The sequence below is a fragment of the Dicentrarchus labrax genome, unplaced genomic scaffold (genome assembly GCF_905237075.1).
Source record: "Dicentrarchus labrax unplaced genomic scaffold, dlabrax2021, whole genome shotgun sequence".
Taxonomy (NCBI): Eukaryota; Metazoa; Chordata; class Actinopteri; family Moronidae; genus Dicentrarchus; species Dicentrarchus labrax.
In genome coordinates this window covers 28,151,832-28,169,159 of record NW_026136720.1, presented here as the reverse complement: position 1 = coordinate 28,169,159, position 17,328 = coordinate 28,151,832, and the positions used below count along the sequence as shown (strand labels likewise).

General features: G+C 40.3%; 1 protein-coding gene across 1 annotated transcript in view; it reads left to right on the top strand.

The window, feature by feature from the left end:
* Window positions 1-378: 378 nt before the first annotated feature.
* plcg2 (phospholipase C, gamma 2) overlaps window positions 379-17,328 on the top strand; it is a 40,726-nt gene continuing 23,776 nt past the window's right edge. Inside the window, exons 1-6 of the mRNA XM_051383138.1 lie at window positions 379-558; window positions 11,586-11,777; window positions 14,673-14,822; window positions 16,756-16,849; window positions 17,001-17,048; window positions 17,194-17,278. Coding sequence (XP_051239098.1) covers window positions 11,594-11,777; window positions 14,673-14,822; window positions 16,756-16,849; window positions 17,001-17,048; window positions 17,194-17,278 — 561 coding nt within the window. The 5' untranslated portion in view covers window positions 379-558; window positions 11,586-11,593. The remainder of the gene's footprint in view (window positions 559-11,585; window positions 11,778-14,672; window positions 14,823-16,755; window positions 16,850-17,000; window positions 17,049-17,193; window positions 17,279-17,328) is intronic.

Below are 17,328 nucleotides of genomic sequence, written 5' to 3'. Positions count from 1 at the left end.
AATCCGCCACTGATTACAGACAGAGTAAAAAACACACTCTTCTGTCTCATCTGTCCCCCTCACTGTGTAAGTGGGACTGTCCTCAGAGGATGAAGAGGACCCTGTGGACCCTGTGGACACTGAGAAACGGCTGTCTAACACATGCTGATGGATTGTGTTTACAGAGAGAGCGGACTGTGTCCCACATGCAGTAAAAAACAAAAAAAAACTCTATAAAGATAAGTCCAAAGCATTTATTCTGAAAAAACTGGCTGTTGATCCGCACAGTGGCAGCTCATAACCCGATGCCACTTGCACAGTGTAGTTTGCATAGATACCGTCCTTGCTTCCGGCCTTTTTTTTTTTTTTTTTTTTTTATAACTTGCAGGCTATGCCTATAATGCAAGTTAACTTTTACTTCCTTGTACACACAGATAGAGGAACTGACCGTTTTGCGGCTGGCCTTTTTGTCAACACTCTACATCCTCTCCGCCTTCATTTCATAACCTTCAAATCATGATCAGATAGAAAACGAGCGCCAACGTTGCGGAGCTGAACACAGTCGATTTCACTTGTAAGGTAAGTCTTTTACTTTCTTACAGTGTGTTTTTGTTTGAGTCCGCGATAAAGTGGCTGTGGTGTAACAGTAAAGTGAGAAGAGGGGAAATCCGCATTTTACTGGCAGCCTGTGTGCTGGGCTGCAGATGATGAGTCTGACCAGGCGGCTCTGTGCAGCTCTCAGCATGGAGTCCGTCCGGTTCCACACCTGTTCCACACCGGTTCCACACCGGCTCCACACCGGCTCCAACTGCACACACAGCTGCCGGTTCAATGCTCCAGCCAGCCAGCAGCCAGTTATTCTCTCATGTGGTAGCCGAGTAATGAAAAGGCCTATTTGGTGCTCATTGGGGGGATTAGGAACCATTTCAGAGCTCATAAATAAGGAAAAGGTTTCCCAAACCAAGTTCACAAGCAGCTCTCTGCATCCTTGTGTGATCACATTTATATAGAACTGTTTTATTTTTTATGGTTTTAACATAAAGGGCTTATGTTGAGTAGCCCAAATGTTGCTTAATTTGTAATAAAATGTCACAATACTCTTTATTTTAATAAGTCAATTTTAAAGTCCTGCTACAGATCCAACCTTTATGAAGGTTCACATGGTCAATCTTTGTGGAAACTGTTGTAAAAAGGTGCTAATTTAATATGAATGCTAATTTTGGAGGCTGCAGTTTGCTGTTATGCTGAGATCTTTTTCTATCTGTATTGATAGAAAAGTATTAGACAAAACATTAGTGGTGCTTGGTGCTCATTACGGCGGTTTGTAACCATTTGAAAGCTCATGAATAAGGAAAGAGTTACCCTAACCGAGTTCATAAGCAGATCTCTGCACCCTTTTGTCACCAGAGTTACAGAGAACTTTTTTATTGTTTATGGTTTGAACAAAAAAGGGCATATATTGAGCATATATGTAGCACCAGTTTGCCTGATTTGTGATAAAACGTAACAATATTCTTGAATTTATTAAGTCCATTTAACAGTTCTGTGAAAAATCCTACCTTTATAAAGGTTAACATGTTCAGTTTCTGTGGAAACTGTTGTAGAAAGCTGCTTTATGGGCATTTCGGAGGCTGCAGTTTGCTGTTTAGATGTTGCACGGAGATATTTTTTTATCTGTATTGATAGAAAGGGATTGAACAAAACATTAGGGGTGCTTGACATGTCTCTGGAGCCTGACCTATCTGCCTGATCTATTTGAGCATGGTGCTGTCAATAATATTTTTGCAAAGGTTTTACAACCAGTCAGCACTAAAACCACCAACTGTGCTCCAAGTAACAGGAGACTTTTCTGAGAAAGGTAGTCTAACAGTGCTGTTTGGTATTGCTAACAAACAAGGAACTCCGAATGTCTAAATAGTTAGCTAAAAATTAACAGTGGGAATTTTAAAATGTTTTCATGTCCTTAACTAATGAGAATAGTAAATGGTAAATGGACTGTACTTATATAGCGCCTTTCTAGTCTTTCAACCACTAAAAGTGCTTTTACACTACATGTCACATTCACCCATCTGCACACATTCATACAGTGATGGCAGTGAGGGACCGTTCACCCCAACATATTATTCTTACTCTTATAATACTCTTACCTGTAGTGCTATTTATCTGTCTAGATTGTTTTGATGTGAGTTACTGAGTTTTGGAGATATCAGCCGTAGAGATGTCAAACTTCTCTCCAATATTATGGAACTAGATGGCACTCGGCTTGTGAGCAGTTTCATGTAGGAACTATTTCTGCTTTAAATGTAAAAAAGTATATTTTGGGTTTGGGGTGAACTGCCACTTTAAAGCTATTATATGGAACATTTCCACATTAAAATGTCTATAAACTCTAGCTCTGTGTTCTATATGTAGTTGATTCAATCAATAATCTATAATCATTAAACAGTGTATAAACTCTAGCTCTGTGTTCTATATGTAGTTGATTCAATCAATAATCTATAATCATTAAACAGTGTATAAACTCTAGCTCTGTGTTCTATATGTAGTTGAGTTGTGTACTTCCATTATCCCAAATGTTTCCAACAATGTTCAAACTCAGAGAATTCTGTCACTTCATTCAGGTAATGCTGTGTTTCACCGGTCGCCTGTCAATGGCGTCATATCCCCTTTGTGCCTGCGTCAGCGTTGTGGTTATCTGTCAGAAGCTGTCATACATTGACTGTTTATCCAGTCTGAAGCCACATTGTTACCATCCACTGTTTAGATCTTGGTGCTTTTTAACTCTAGATTTGAACCGGATGAAGGATTTTAGTCATCGGACGTCTGGATTTAAAGCTGCAAGTTTGTAACTTTTATAAAATAACTTTTTGTCATATTCACTGAAACTTTCACTAAATCCTGACAGTAGAACATGAGACGGATAATCTGTGAAACAATCAGGTTCCTCTGGCTCCTCCTAGAGCTCCTAATGACATTTACAAGAATCCACCGGGCCTGAACGAAAACAACCAATCAGAGCTGAGGAAGATAGAAGACACTTTGGGTTGGAAGATAATTGTCAAGTCCCAAAGTGTCTCTATGTGACGCTCTGGGAATGAGACTCAACAGTCACCCATCTTTTTCACCTCGAGGCCTGATTTCTTACAGCGTTCCACTATATGTCTACAGACTGCTCATCCCTTTGGATGACTTCAAATGCAATAGACATTTTTCATAGCAGCCATTTTGACATGAAATAGTAAACACAGGTGTTACCACAGTTACAAATAAAAGTTCTGTTCTATTCGGGTCAAACAGAGGGGTCCAATCAGGAGTCACAGGTTTACTGGCTGTTCTCGCGCTAACACGTTTGTGGAGCACTCACAAAGCTGTCTCTGAAAGTTGGAACCAAATGATTCACCCCACAGCCCAGCCACAGCTAGGGAATGTGTGCCTCTTTTTATTGTAATTCATAATTTCCACTTGTGTCATTTTAATTGTGCTATTGAAATTAGCTTGTCTAGCGTAGCTTGCAGCGAGGCACGTTTTCACCACTCTTTAACAACTTCGGAGAACAGTATCTGTCTCTGTAGCTGCCAAGTGCTGGATTTTCTTTGCCAGCTAGTTTTTGATTTTGTCTGCCATTTAGTGCTGGGTTGTTTTTTTTAGCTAAAAACAGATGTTGATTAGAGTGCTGAGAGTAAATGTGTTCTATAAACAAGAAATGTTAGCTCAAAGAGGCAACAAAAACAACCGTATGCACAGAGTACAGAGTTGGGAGATGCTGCTGTGGCTTTACTAGCAAGCCTTTCACATTACTCATTATATTAAGTGTTGTAAGCGTGTTCTTTTGATTCATTTTTCTCTCTCTCTCTCTGTGTGTGTGTGTGTGTGTGTGTGTGTGTGTGTGTGTGTGTGTGTGTGTGTGTGTGTGTGTGTTTCTATTTTTGCTGTGACAGAAAGACTATTCTGATACCTTTTGGTTTGTGAACTTGCAGGACTGTGTGCACCCCAGCTCTCTTTTTGCCTTCATTTGCTTTAAGTTTCACCAAAATCCTGTTTCCACAAACTGGTTACATCTGTTTTGATTTGTAAATATTGAATATGTTAAACCTGTATTAAACACACAGCTTACTTTTGACTTTAATCTAAAACCACATGAAAAGACGCTGTAGCAGAGCTGCAGTCAGTGACTTGTAGTGAAACTAAGTTTAACCTACATAAATATGAAAAAGTCATTGCTGGGCCACTCTTTTTCCACTTTACTTTCACTACTGTCTAATCCATCCCTCTGGCCTTTTCACATTTAAGCAGTGAGAACTTTTCTGCCTGTGTCACATTTGTATCTCATGCAATGAATGCAGTTTTGACTATGCGATTGTTCCGTTTAACACCCAGTGCAGGCACTGAACTTCCCATGAAATTTGATCTTAACCAGCGAGATTGTAGATGTGTGTGTTTGTGTGTATACACAAGCATTCCTTTGGTGTATATTGGTGAGTGATATTGTGTATCCGGTGTTGGCACAGCATTGGTGTTATGTATCGCTGGTGCATCAGTATAAAGACATTTGTTAGTATAAGCAGTGCAGTGATCAGGGACTGTCCCTTCACAGGGGTAAAGGTTTCACCTAGGAAAACAGAGGGGAACGTTGCGTGATAATGTGATAATGTCAGTTAATCATTAATTTTACTTTAGAACACTGAAGAACACTTTCTTTTTTTTATATATGCATGAGTATAGATGAAGGCAGATAATGGGTATTTACACAGCAAACATATATGGTTTCACATTTGTCAATATTAAGCAAGAAATTCATCTGCACATAAAGATATGCTGTCCTTTCTTTTATGTCATTTTAAAATAATTGTTTAAGAAATTGTTTCTGGACCTAAAGCGGCGGCAGTAGCTCAGTGTGTAGGGACTTGTCTGGGAACCGGAGGGTCACCGGTTTAAGTCCCAAAGACCACAATATATGGAGTGTGGACTGGTAGCTGGAGAGGTGCCCTTGAGCACCCCTAACCGAACCTAACCCCAAAACCTGCTCATGAGGCGCAGGTAACGTGCAGCCCCGTCACTCCACCATCTCTCTCCCCTTTGCATGTCCACAAGTGTGTGAAGTGTGTATTTCAGCCTGTGTGTGTGTGTATATAAAAAAGAGTGAAAAAGAACAATTTCCCCCTAGGGGATCAATAAAGTAAAAAAGAAAAAAATCTTTCTATTTGGTTCAGTCTTTAAATACTCATTATTCCTCTTCTCTCTATCAGTGTATAATCAAAAATGGACCCTGTGACGCCACCCATAGGTTTCTGTAGAGCCATGAGAAGGGTCCAACTGCCGTCCTCCCTCCTGAAGACCCTAGTTCTGTGAGCCAATGTGGTCTGAGCATGAGTAGTAGACTTTCTTATGGAGTAAGCTGAGTAAACTTTAACTTATATCACCTCAGCAGTCCACCAAATTCTGTTTCCGAACAAGTTTTTGGCAGGAAATTAGGAATTCAGTTGCTGAATCTTGCTCATATTAGATCTACAAGGCCTACTTCAAAAGTTTGGTGAGACTTTCGTGAAGCATGGGCACAACTGCACTACTGGTGTTACGGTTTAAAGAGTGACCGTGTTAACTGGTGACACATCTCATTACTCACAGTGACAGCAGCTGTTGAAAACACCAACAGAGCTCTTGAAATAAATGTTCAATATTCGTCTGGAGAAATTTGACTCTATCATACAAGTGAATTCAGTTTGTTTCCCACATTATAAGAACTTTATGAGAGGTGAAAGAGTCTTGCTGAGCACAACTTACGTAAATGTTAAGCGTAGATATTAAAATTGATTAAAGCCTCCTAAAGGCTTTTAGTGCCAAAAGTTACCAATCATAAACTTCATATAATATAAATATACTTCAAATATTTCATATAATGTTTTGTGAACTATATGAACGGACAATTGCCTTCTGAAAGGAAATCAAATAATTCCTCCACCCAGCAGGGAGCGATAATACCTGCATGAGAAGGGCCTGAGGGCTTAAGGTGGGAGGTCTGAGGTGCTGCAGTTGGACCCTTTTGAGAGCTGTTGTGAAAGCTCACTGTTGTTGGCCATGGCCGTTGCCATCTTGGCAGTCCTGACTCTGCCGGCCCCTGGCTAATGTTGCATTCACATGGATTCAGGCAGACAGACAGCACCTTCCTCACAGCATGGGAAAACATGGTGATGTTGTTTCGTTTACAAAAAAATGATTGAATATATTAAATGAAATTATTTTGTGGATGGTTAGCGTCTCTGTGTCCAGATTGCCCATATTTACTCCTTATGTTATGGGAGCTACGTAACATCCGGTTTTAAATACTATACTCTCATCCACTAACATGACATCCAGTTTGCTGTCTACCATTTGCCTGAATCTATGTGAATGCAGCATAATTCAAAAATGACGTGAAGCATGGGTGGAGCATAATGAAACATAATTAATCATGACTAAGCTTGTATAAAAATTCACCCCCCTATACAGTTGTCATGAACAGGGAAATTAGCTAGAGAGACCAAAACCGTTGTTTGTACCAGGCTGTAAACCTGTTTATTTCTGCTGTAAAGTTGGGCATTTTAATATGGGGCCTTATGGAGACCGACTCACGGCTGGAGCCAGCCTCTAGTGGCCGTTAGAGGAACTGCACTTTTTGTTACTTCCTTGCCATTTGCTCTCCACACTACCTTTGTATTGACATTTCATGACACCGTTTGGTTAAAATTTAATTCAACAGAACTCTTCCTGTGGCACTGTTTTGTTTTGATATCGCTCTGGTCATTTGCAAGTTAAATATTAGGTACCGTGGAATACCAGGCTGAACACCCTTCCGCGCTAGTATGCAACTCCACAAGTATGTGCACACACTATTTCTAATGAACTTTTTTATCTTCCACTGTTATTCCATTACTATATATATTCCCAATCTGTTCGAGCCATAAAAGTGCACCGAGTCAGGGAAAGCCAAATTGCCACCAACTAACTGATACACATTTGTTAACTAAATGCAACTGCTTTTTTATTCAACTGTTCTGAGCAAATGTCCATTGGAACAATCAGTTTTAACCTCAAATCAAACACACCCCATCCTCGTTTCCGCCAACGCCTGTCACTCCTGTCTACCTGTGCTTTCCCCCTAATAAAGCAATATACTTATATAGTATAGCTGTAAAATGAATGATTGACATAGAGAAGTGATTGTATTGAAACAAAGGAAATAGACTGATAATAATAAAATGAACTGAGGCAGAAAGAGAGCATGGTTTCAATAAGATATGTATCTGACCTCTAACATTTGCATCTGATATTAATACTTTTGTCGTATGTGAGGAAAAGTGGGTGATAATGCTATGGGCCCACGGCTGGAGTGGACACACAGAAACCCCAGTAGACAGGAGAGCAGAGGGGTATCAGATAATATGATTTGAACTGTTAGGGGAAATCCACTCCGGATTTTATACTTTATGCTTAGTTTATTCATTAAAAGGTGCTAGTCAGGGCGCCCGGTTAGCTCAGTGGGTAGAGCTGGCGACCCATGTACCGAGGCTGAGTCCTTGCTGCAGCAGCCCAGGATTCGAATCAGACCTGCGGCCCTTTACATGTCATCCCCTCTCTCTGCCCCCCTTTCCTGTCTGTCTTCAGCTGTCACTATAATAAAGGCAATAAACTGCCCCCCCAAAAATACTTTAAAAGTTGTTAATCAGCCTGTGGCCTTGAAGGGAGTTTTTTTGACATTTTGAAAAAAACAATTTACCCGATAGGGAGGGTCTAATGACTAGATACTATTGGTTATATTATGAGAAATGCAGGACCCAGGGTTTTTGGAGATTGACTCATTAGAGACTAAAAGTCCGGATATCTCTGCCTCTGTTTTTTTAGTTTCTTCCTCGTTCTTTTTTAATCTGTCATTTGTAATTCCCCCAACCTTATGGAAGTGCAATACTAATTGCTTAGAGCAGGGCCTTCCAGGGCCCTAGCTGCTAGGGAGGCAATTGTACAACTAAAATAGTCACCATTACTTTTTAAAATAACAAAATAAACCTTGTTATCGATTATTTATTTAGTTAATGTAGCTTGTTTTATAATGAAAATGGTATGAGTCATTTTTTTGGTACGCAGTGTCAAAGGCTGCGTTCACACTGCAAGCCTAAGCTTCTTAATTCTGACTTATTACCTAGATCTGGTTTGTTTTGTTTGGCTATTCACTGGTGTGAAGCTCACTGGCTGTTAAATTTGGCCAATCAGATTCCAGTGTGAACAGGTCACAGTCCTGAAGTGACCCGCAACAAGAATGTCAGTCTAGAGTGAGGGAAGAGTTGTGAATTCTGATGTAACTGTTCACACTGAGGTCACGTTGCAAAGAATCAGACCTGTATCTGATTTGGACCACATATGAAAGTGTCTTGAATCAGAATTGAAACGATCAGATTCCATGTGATTTGTGCTGTTCACACTGTGATGAAAAAAAAAAAAAAGTCACATATTAGCAAAACAAACGAGATTTAACTCACTTTGGCCTGCAGTCTGAATGCGGCCAAAATGTGCAACACAGGCGGCCGACTACATGAGCTGAGAAATGTACTGATCTAAACTAACTACTAGCTCATGTTGGAGTGAAAGTCCTTGCTATGCCTGGACCTGCACATAAATCATGATGCTAGAAAAGAAAGAAGAAGAAAAAGAGCGAGATGGCAAGGGCTTTAGGGTCAAATAATAATGACCAACCACCACCACCACCTGTGTGTATCATGGATGTATTGAGGAGAACTGGATACAGCATTGGGGGCAGGCTCTGTTCATTCCTATGGAAGCTGGCGCATGAAGCCAAAAAAGCTTCATCTGCACGTGCTTCAGTATTGTGAGGCCCATAGAGGATGCACAGTAGAGACTTTCGCCTGCTTAGCTGCTAACTTCCGTTTAGCCCTCCGCTAAGTGAAACGGGTATAAAATTATTTAATTGTGCGGCTCTTTTAGACTTTCTGAATGTTATTGGACTGAATGGATCAAATTCAGATAGTGATAGTGATAGTGAGTCATTTCACGCGGGTGTTGATGCTAAAAAAAAAGTCTCTATTTCTCAGCCATTTCTGTGGACGGGTCTTCCTTGGAGTGTCCTTTAAGGCTTCCTATTGACTATTTGGCCAGAAGAGGTGAGAAGTGTAAAGTGTTAGTTGAATTGTAAGAGCTGTGGGTTATTTAGCGAGTAAGGCAGGAAGAAGAGATTGTAATATATCACCAACGGATCCAGCACATGAACAATGAAGCAATATCCTGTTGATACTGACAGGATTTGGGCTGCAACTAATGATTATTTTAATTACTGGTTAACCTGCTAATATCTTTCTCGATCAATTGGTTAATTATTTGGTCAAAAAATGTCACATCACACTCTGACCCACACTGACCAACAGTCCACACATGGAAGCAAATGATCGACATTTGAATCTCAACAAGCAACTGAAATTTTATCCCTAGTGAATACTCACTGTTGAAATTTAAACTATTCAGCTGCGTGTAAGTGAATACATAGTCCATAAATGTACTTGAGCTATAAAAGACTGATGCAAAGCAAAAATAGAGAAACCATGTATTGGGTGTTCTGCCACCCACTCATCAGAACGTTTGTGGGCGATGTCCGCTTCCTATTACTGCATGAGGAAGAATCCAGACACAGTGATGAGAGGTTAATAGGTCATCAAACAGCTCAGTTTGGGTCTGCAAGCAATTCTGTGAAATTTGCAAATTTCTGTAGCAGGAGTGGGATTTGAGGTGGCGTGGTAGTAAAGTAGACCTACATTAGGGATGTTGGCGTGTTTCTGAATCAGCTGTTTCGATGTGTCAGGCAGAACTGAAGCGATTGATTAATATACTAGTTCATCATCTGTTCATTATTTCATGTATTCACTGGTCCCAACTTTTTAAATATGAAGATTTACTGTGTTTCTTAGGATCAGGAAAATCAATAAATGAATCAATTATAAGAGTAAAGTCAGATTAAGGAAAGAAATGTGGATGTATATGGCCCTGTGGGACCCAGGCTGAGCCCAAAACGGCTGAGATATCACAAGAGCCTATGAATTCTTGGTTTAGGTGGGCCTGTTTTCCAAATCCCATATAAGGTATTAGAGTTGCCATGTTTGGGAGAAAACAAGGTTAGTTCTGTCATCTTGACTGCAATGACCCTTTGGTGAGTGGCAATGACGAGGGATGACAAGTCAAGAGTTCATTAAAGTGAGTTAGTGAATACATTACTCATTACATTACAAAATGTCAGTCTATTACAGGAAATGTATATTTGTGTCTGGCATGGTTGCTTTAAACCAACAGACAGCTCGAAGCGTAGCGTAGCAGAGTGCAGAGTTGGGCAGGTAGGGATTCATGCACTACTCCTGCAGGTTGGTCCATATGTTTACTGGACTGGTCTCTAACAAGAGTACTTGTATTGGGGTGTTTATTGGCAAGAATCTGACGATACAATTAGATATGTTCTGATACCATTTTTTCCTTCCAAATACAGATTCCAATACCTAAACTTTGGTATCAGCCAGTACCGAGTACCAATCGGAAACATGGGTTTAAAAAAACCATTTGTCAGAGTCAGAGTAGGCCAGGCCATGACTTCACTATCCTGGAAAAGAAAAACATGTGCACATTTACTCGTCGATATCCGATCCGTGTTTCAGGCAGTATCAGCATGGGAACAACTTTAGATACGATACCTATCATATTACAGGGGTTACGATTCAATACACAGCTATATATTGCGATTGTTAAAAAAATCTAATTTTAGAAAAACTGTCATAGCATGACAAACACACCACTATATGCATCATTTTATCCCTGTAACATCCAACATCCTAGCCCTCAGTTTAATGTTTACAACACTATCTCGTAGTTTAAACACAAAAACTGATTTTTTGAGAATCGATTCAATAACACAAAACAAAATACCGGGATATTGATATCAACTATTTTCTTAAATCCCAACTTGTATATAGTGATATTAGTTTTTTAACCATGATGTCCAGAAATTAAAACTTATTATGCATTTTATTTCTGCCCGTAGATCCTCTAAAATGTTACATACTGGACCTTTAAACAACAAAAATAATGATGAAACAATGATGAAATATGATGCTTCCCTTTCAGCATTGTCATGTGGTAGCCCACACTGATCTCTAGATTCTGTGACTCCTTAAGGCCTAAAGTTCAGTATGATTTATCATTCTGCAGGGGAAGCATCATACGTACAACCATTGCAGGACCCTATAGATGAGTGACAGAAAGATCATTTCACTCTCAGGCTGCTGGCTATGTTTATTGTAAGGTACCAACCTGTCATGTGTTTATGTGACGGGTTAGTAGTTACTAAGTAATATGGTCCTCAGATCGTCAAGCTTGCGCCTGGAACTGTATGACCATGTAGAGACAGTTTGTGGAGTTTATACCTCTAAAATCAGTTGCAACACTTACAGACTCAGCTAAATGAAGGTGATTTGACTTTTCAAAATGTTGTTGTCTTAATTTGGACGATGCCTTTCACACCGTCAGTGGTTGTTGGTAGTTGGCAGTCAATGAACGTCACTGTCTCTCCTGTCCTGTCTCAGCTGCAGAGATGGCTTCTTGGGGGCAGCAGGGCGAGATGACGGAGTACAAGAAGATTCTGATCAAACGGGACATGGAGATGGGCGTGGTCATGACAGTGTTTCGGCAGAAGGCAGAGCGGCTCACTGTGCAGGTCATCATGGAGACCCGGCAGGTGGCATGGACACGCACCGCAGATAAGACCGATGGTGTCTGTGAGTATGTAATGTTTTTTCAAAACACACTGACAACATCTCTTCACCATTAAAACGGCTGGGCTGGTAAGGGTTTGCATAATTAATTGATTGAATTATTATAAAAAGCTTTTCTATAGGATGGCATTTCTTGCATACACTTTCCGTTATATGCATGATGAACATAGTGATGATAAGATCTGTCGTCACTTCTTAACATAGTTATTGATGACTAAATTTACCCTTCCTAAATCCCGACCCTAATCTGGTAATCTGATTACACACACCGATTGAGATACAGTTACACTCACATTTGTATATAGTTTTGCTACAATAATGGCCCCATATTCCCGGTTTGGGAAGTAAAAACGCGACTGGTCCTGCAGCAAACCTGCATTATTTCTAATGGCCGGCAGAGGGCCACTCTACTGAAGGAGAGGAAGTATGTTTTTATTGACTGTAATGGCAAAATGGGCTGAGTTCTGACTTGATTTATTATCTCAGTAAATAGTTTCCTGATGAGTTTATGGTCTCAATCTCTATTTTCAGTCTTCTTCCATACAGCATGATGTTGATTTAGTAAATGATGGTTCCATTTAGAGTAAAATAGACCATAAAGCAGGGTATGCTTTTTTAACGTGCCAGCAAAGGCAGGTACAAGAAGAGTCCAAGTTAGAAACAATGTAGGATTCAAAATATAATAATGAAATGCATTTAAAAGGTTTGTCAGGCTTTAAGAATACGCACAGCATGTTTTGGGGAGAAACAGTAAAAGTAAACAGCTGTCTGCAAGAAAACTCTTTTTCATTGTTGTTTGGGAGAACCAACCATGAGACTCTTGTTCAACAGTCAAAAACTGCAAAAGCCTTGGAGAAAAAAATGTATCATACATCCAGCAGTACGTATACATGGATTTGTGCCATCTGCCATGATGTAATAAAGTGGAAATCACAATGAATCACAGTGCTATAAGATTCACTACGCCTACTGGCTACTAGATATTTGATCTAAATGCTTGGTTTTTAATAGATACATTTTACTATTGTTTAAGTGTTCCTGAATGAGATTATGAAAAGTATTGTTGCATCAAGAAGATATTAAAGAAGGGTATGTTTGGGGCTCCGCTGTGCTGATTTAGACGTCTTCTAAGCTGTTGTACATGGTGGTGATGGTTGCCAGTTGCAGGCTTCACCTCAGTTCCGCTCAAGTTCTGCACTGTTGGCCAAATTTAGATTCATCCCTCTCATATTCCAAGCCACCATTACATTCCTCTTTTGGTTTCACCAAATGCAGATAATGTGCCTTTCGGTTGTGGAGGCAGGAGAGAAAGCTGTTTTATTCTGGATGTTACTGATTCTCAGCTCAGCTGTTTTGTAGCTGAGTCATTAGCGCCATTACCATGATGACGTCCGAATTTAAATCACACATCACATTATCGGCGGCTGTGGCTCAGAGTGGGTCGTTCCTTAATCGGAAGGTTGTGGGTTTGATCCCCGGCTCCTGGTGCGACATGTCGAAGTATCCTTGAGCAAGATACTGAACCCCAAATGGCTCCCTATGCCGTGCATCAGTGTGTGAGTGTGTATGAATGTTAGTCTCTGTTCGACGGGCTTTGCCATCACTGAGTGAATGTGTGTGAAAGGGTGAATGTGGCACGTAGTGTAAAAGTGCTTTGAGTGGTCTGAAGACTAGAAAGGTGCTATACAAGTACAGGTCCATTTATCATTTACCATCAGTTTGAGATCTGGAAAGGCTGTTTAAAGCATGCTATTTCATGTAGCCATTGTCGGCCACCTAAACCCTGTTTGGTTTTCCGTTTGTCTATTTGTCTCAGAGAAAACATAAATCACAGTGAAGTTATGATCATCGTGCTATAGACTGCTCTTAGGTTATGTAATGCATTGGATACTGGATACCATACTGCAGTCCTCAGCATGTTGGCATGTGGTGTCATTGTATTCAGAGGAATTCATTTGCATTACGTTCTATCCTGACAACAACCATAGTTGCTAGGAGGTTTGTGGTGTAGCTGTAAAGCCTCTATACCACTGTTAAGAACAAGGCTGCCCTAAGTGGTGTGTGCAGGTTAAAGTTGTCCCAACAAAAGTTTCACTCTGGCTCACCAGATGTTTCTAGCATACATTTTAATTAATTTATTTTCTCTTTTCAATGAGTAAAGAGAAACTTTCCACCTTCAGCAGATGAATGTGAAAACATCCTTCTAGTGTCAAAGTCTGAAGAAAGAAACTCTTCATCTTTTTCATAATCTGAGCACAGTGGGCAGAGTGACACTTTGCATAGGAAAATTGAAGCTGCAGTAGGTAACTGTTGTTTTAAAAAAAATCTGGGTCCTCTGGCTCCTCCTAGAGCTCCTAATGGAATTTGCAAGAATCCACGGGGCCTGAACGAAAACAACCAATCAGATCACACAGCATCGGTGTGTGAATGGGAGCAATTTGGGGTTCAGTATCTTACTCAAGGACACCTTAACATGTGACAGGAGGAGCCGGGGATTGAACCAACAATCTTCCGATTAGGGGACGACCCGCTCTGCCTCTGTGCCACAGCTGCCCTAACTTGGGATTTTCATAATGTGCATTAACACAATACATGTACAATAGGTGTTTGGCTTTGGCCTGTGACCCACCATTAAGTGTCAGTTTTGGCCCACCATAGGAGAAAGTTGGTTTATCTGGTTTGGATTCTATTTGTAAATATTTAGTGTGCATGCTTAAATAACCATGCCATAAAAGACACTAACTGTAGAAGTGGAAGCTTAAGTGCTGAAAATGTGTGAAACTGCAAAAAGAACCTTGTGTTTTGTGATTCTGGCCACAGATGGAATGATGATTTACAAACAGCAGTTTGCCTCCCTCAAAAATGATAATGGGCAGAAATATGTGTGCTGTGTTTCAGTGGACCTGTTTGAGATCAGAGAGGTTCGTCAAGGGAGGAACTCCAAGGACTTTCAGCGCTTTAAAGATGGCAAGGACAAACACGATGAAAACACCTGCTTCACAATTTTCTACGGATCACTGTTTGTTCTTAACACCCTCAGTCTGGGAGGTGAGGTCTTTATTTATATGTGGTTCTGGCCTTGTGTTCAAATCAGATCCAATTTTTAATGAATCTTTGAATTTTCAGTTAAAAGTGGATTTCTGTATTATTCTGGATTGATGTTTTGAAGGCCAACAACCGCGCCAACAATTCTGAATGAAAACCCCCAGTATGCTAATTTTTCACATATTTAATGAAAGAAATAATTCAATATTTTTTTTATCTTTCTGTCACACAGTGAGATCAAAAGACTGACATCAATGTCTGTGTGGATTAACAGAGCTGGCCTGAGGAGCAAGCCGTTAGCCTAGCTTAGCATAAAGACTGGACGTAAGGGGAAGAGCTACGCTAGCTCTATCAGAAATAGACCTACCAACACCTCGGAAGCTGATGCATTTACACAATTTATCTTATTTGTTTAATCCTTACATCACAACAATCAGTTAGTAACATGTTAAAAATATACAATAGAATTTAGCCATCCGTCCAGCACATCTGTTCATGATGAGATCTGACTGCAGATACAGTCAATGAGCACAAGTTTTTGATTTAGTCACCTTCCGTGGTGCTAACATGGTGACTAGTCTCCAGGATGCTGCCCACAGTCACTGTGTAGAAATAGTTCTAACACTTCACAGGAGACACAATGTGTTCATCAGTCTTCAGAGTTGTTGGTTTGCATGTTTTGAACAGAGCAGCCCAGCCTCTAGTATTTGTGCTAAGCTAGGCTAACCAAGTCCTAACACCAACTCTGTAATTAGGCACTCTTGCCAAAATGTTGACGTATTCTCTTAAAAGATTTACATAAAATGAGAATGATCTTTATCCAGGTTAGAGGCCCATGTTACTGAGTGAACACTCTATAGGCCTATCAGTGACCTCTGCCAGAATGTAGAGCTATTTAACTCTTGTTTTAACAAAAGAGATATTTCTTACAGCAGCTTTAACTTTGATTGGTGAAGCAGTTTCTCACCATTTTCTTAAATTTTCCTTATCATTATATCAGGTCTCACATACTCCCTTCCTAAGTCCCGCCCCTTTTTGCTCTGTGCTCCAATAACAGTTGAGCAAGCCTCGGTCAGAACCTCTGTCAACTTCCTCCTTTCCCTTACTCAGATATGCTATGTGGTAGGCTAATCTGTGTTGAAAAGACAAGCACATTTTGAAATCAGTTAAAGGAAAGTTAAAAGCGACACATATAGTCACAACTTAAAGGTCCAGTGTGGAACATAGAGGAGGATCTATTGTCAGAAATGGAATCTAATATTCATAGGGATGTTTTCATAAGTTTATAATCACCTGAATATAGGGATTGTTTTTTTGTTACCTTAGAATGAGCTGTTTTTATGTACAGCCATGTTGAACTGCGCTGTTTCTACTGTAGCCCAGAAGGGACAAACCAAACACTGACTCCATATAGGGGAATTAGCAGTTTCCGTGTGTTTTACAGCCACAGCAGTTTCTGCTTCACACTTGGAAAGGGAGGGTGACACATTGGAGGTGCAACCTGAAACTACACCTCTAGATCACGAGCTAACCAGATAGCTAATGTACATCAATCCGTAGCTAACTAGTTAGTTAGTGTCTTGCTAACATTAGCTAGATGTGAATATATGTGTTGCTTTTTAACATAGACTAGCCTAGCACATAGCTGATCTAAGTAAGGAAAGGAGAAAGTTGACTGAGGATCCAGAATGAGTGGGACTTATTGCAGCCTGATCTATTCATTTATTTTTAACTTGTAATTTGTAATTGGATTTAATGGTGATACAGTATAGATTTTCTGTTTATTGCACCTTTTGTTCCAGGAAGTGTGTTGAAATGTCAAACAACTCTACCTTGTGTGAACAAAGCAGCAGACCAGACCTGGCCATTCACCGCTCATCATCCCACAGTGCTAAATGTCTGTACAGTCATACTGTCTGTATCTCTCTCTTCCCAGCTGATTCTGCGGAAGAGGCACAAAAATGGCTGACGGGACTAGATCTGCTAAGGAAAGAGACACTGATGGCTCCAACTCCAGTTCTCATAGAGAGGTAGACAGACACACACACACCTACACACACATACCTATACACACCTACACACACACACACACACACACACACACACACACACACACATTCACACAGTTATTAGTGTTAAAGACTCATTCAATCATTGATCTCTGTGTTATTTTCCCTCCAGTTGGCTGAGGAAGCAGATGTATTCTGTCAATCAGACCAAAACAAACAGGTACTGTATATATATATGATGTGGTTACTCATACCAGCTCTCTCACTCTCTCACATTCAATAATGCATCTTGCCTGCATTAAAGATCATATTAATGATAAACAGTGTAAGAGGATTCCAGAGGATTTTTTGTGTGTCTTTCCCAGCATCTCCATGAAGGAGCTGAAGGCTCTGCTTCCTTTGCTCAACTACAAGGTCCCCAGCTCTCGAGCTCTCAAAGACAAATTCCAGGTACTCCTCTTTCCTTTCATTTATGCTACATATCCTCATCATTGTTGTGT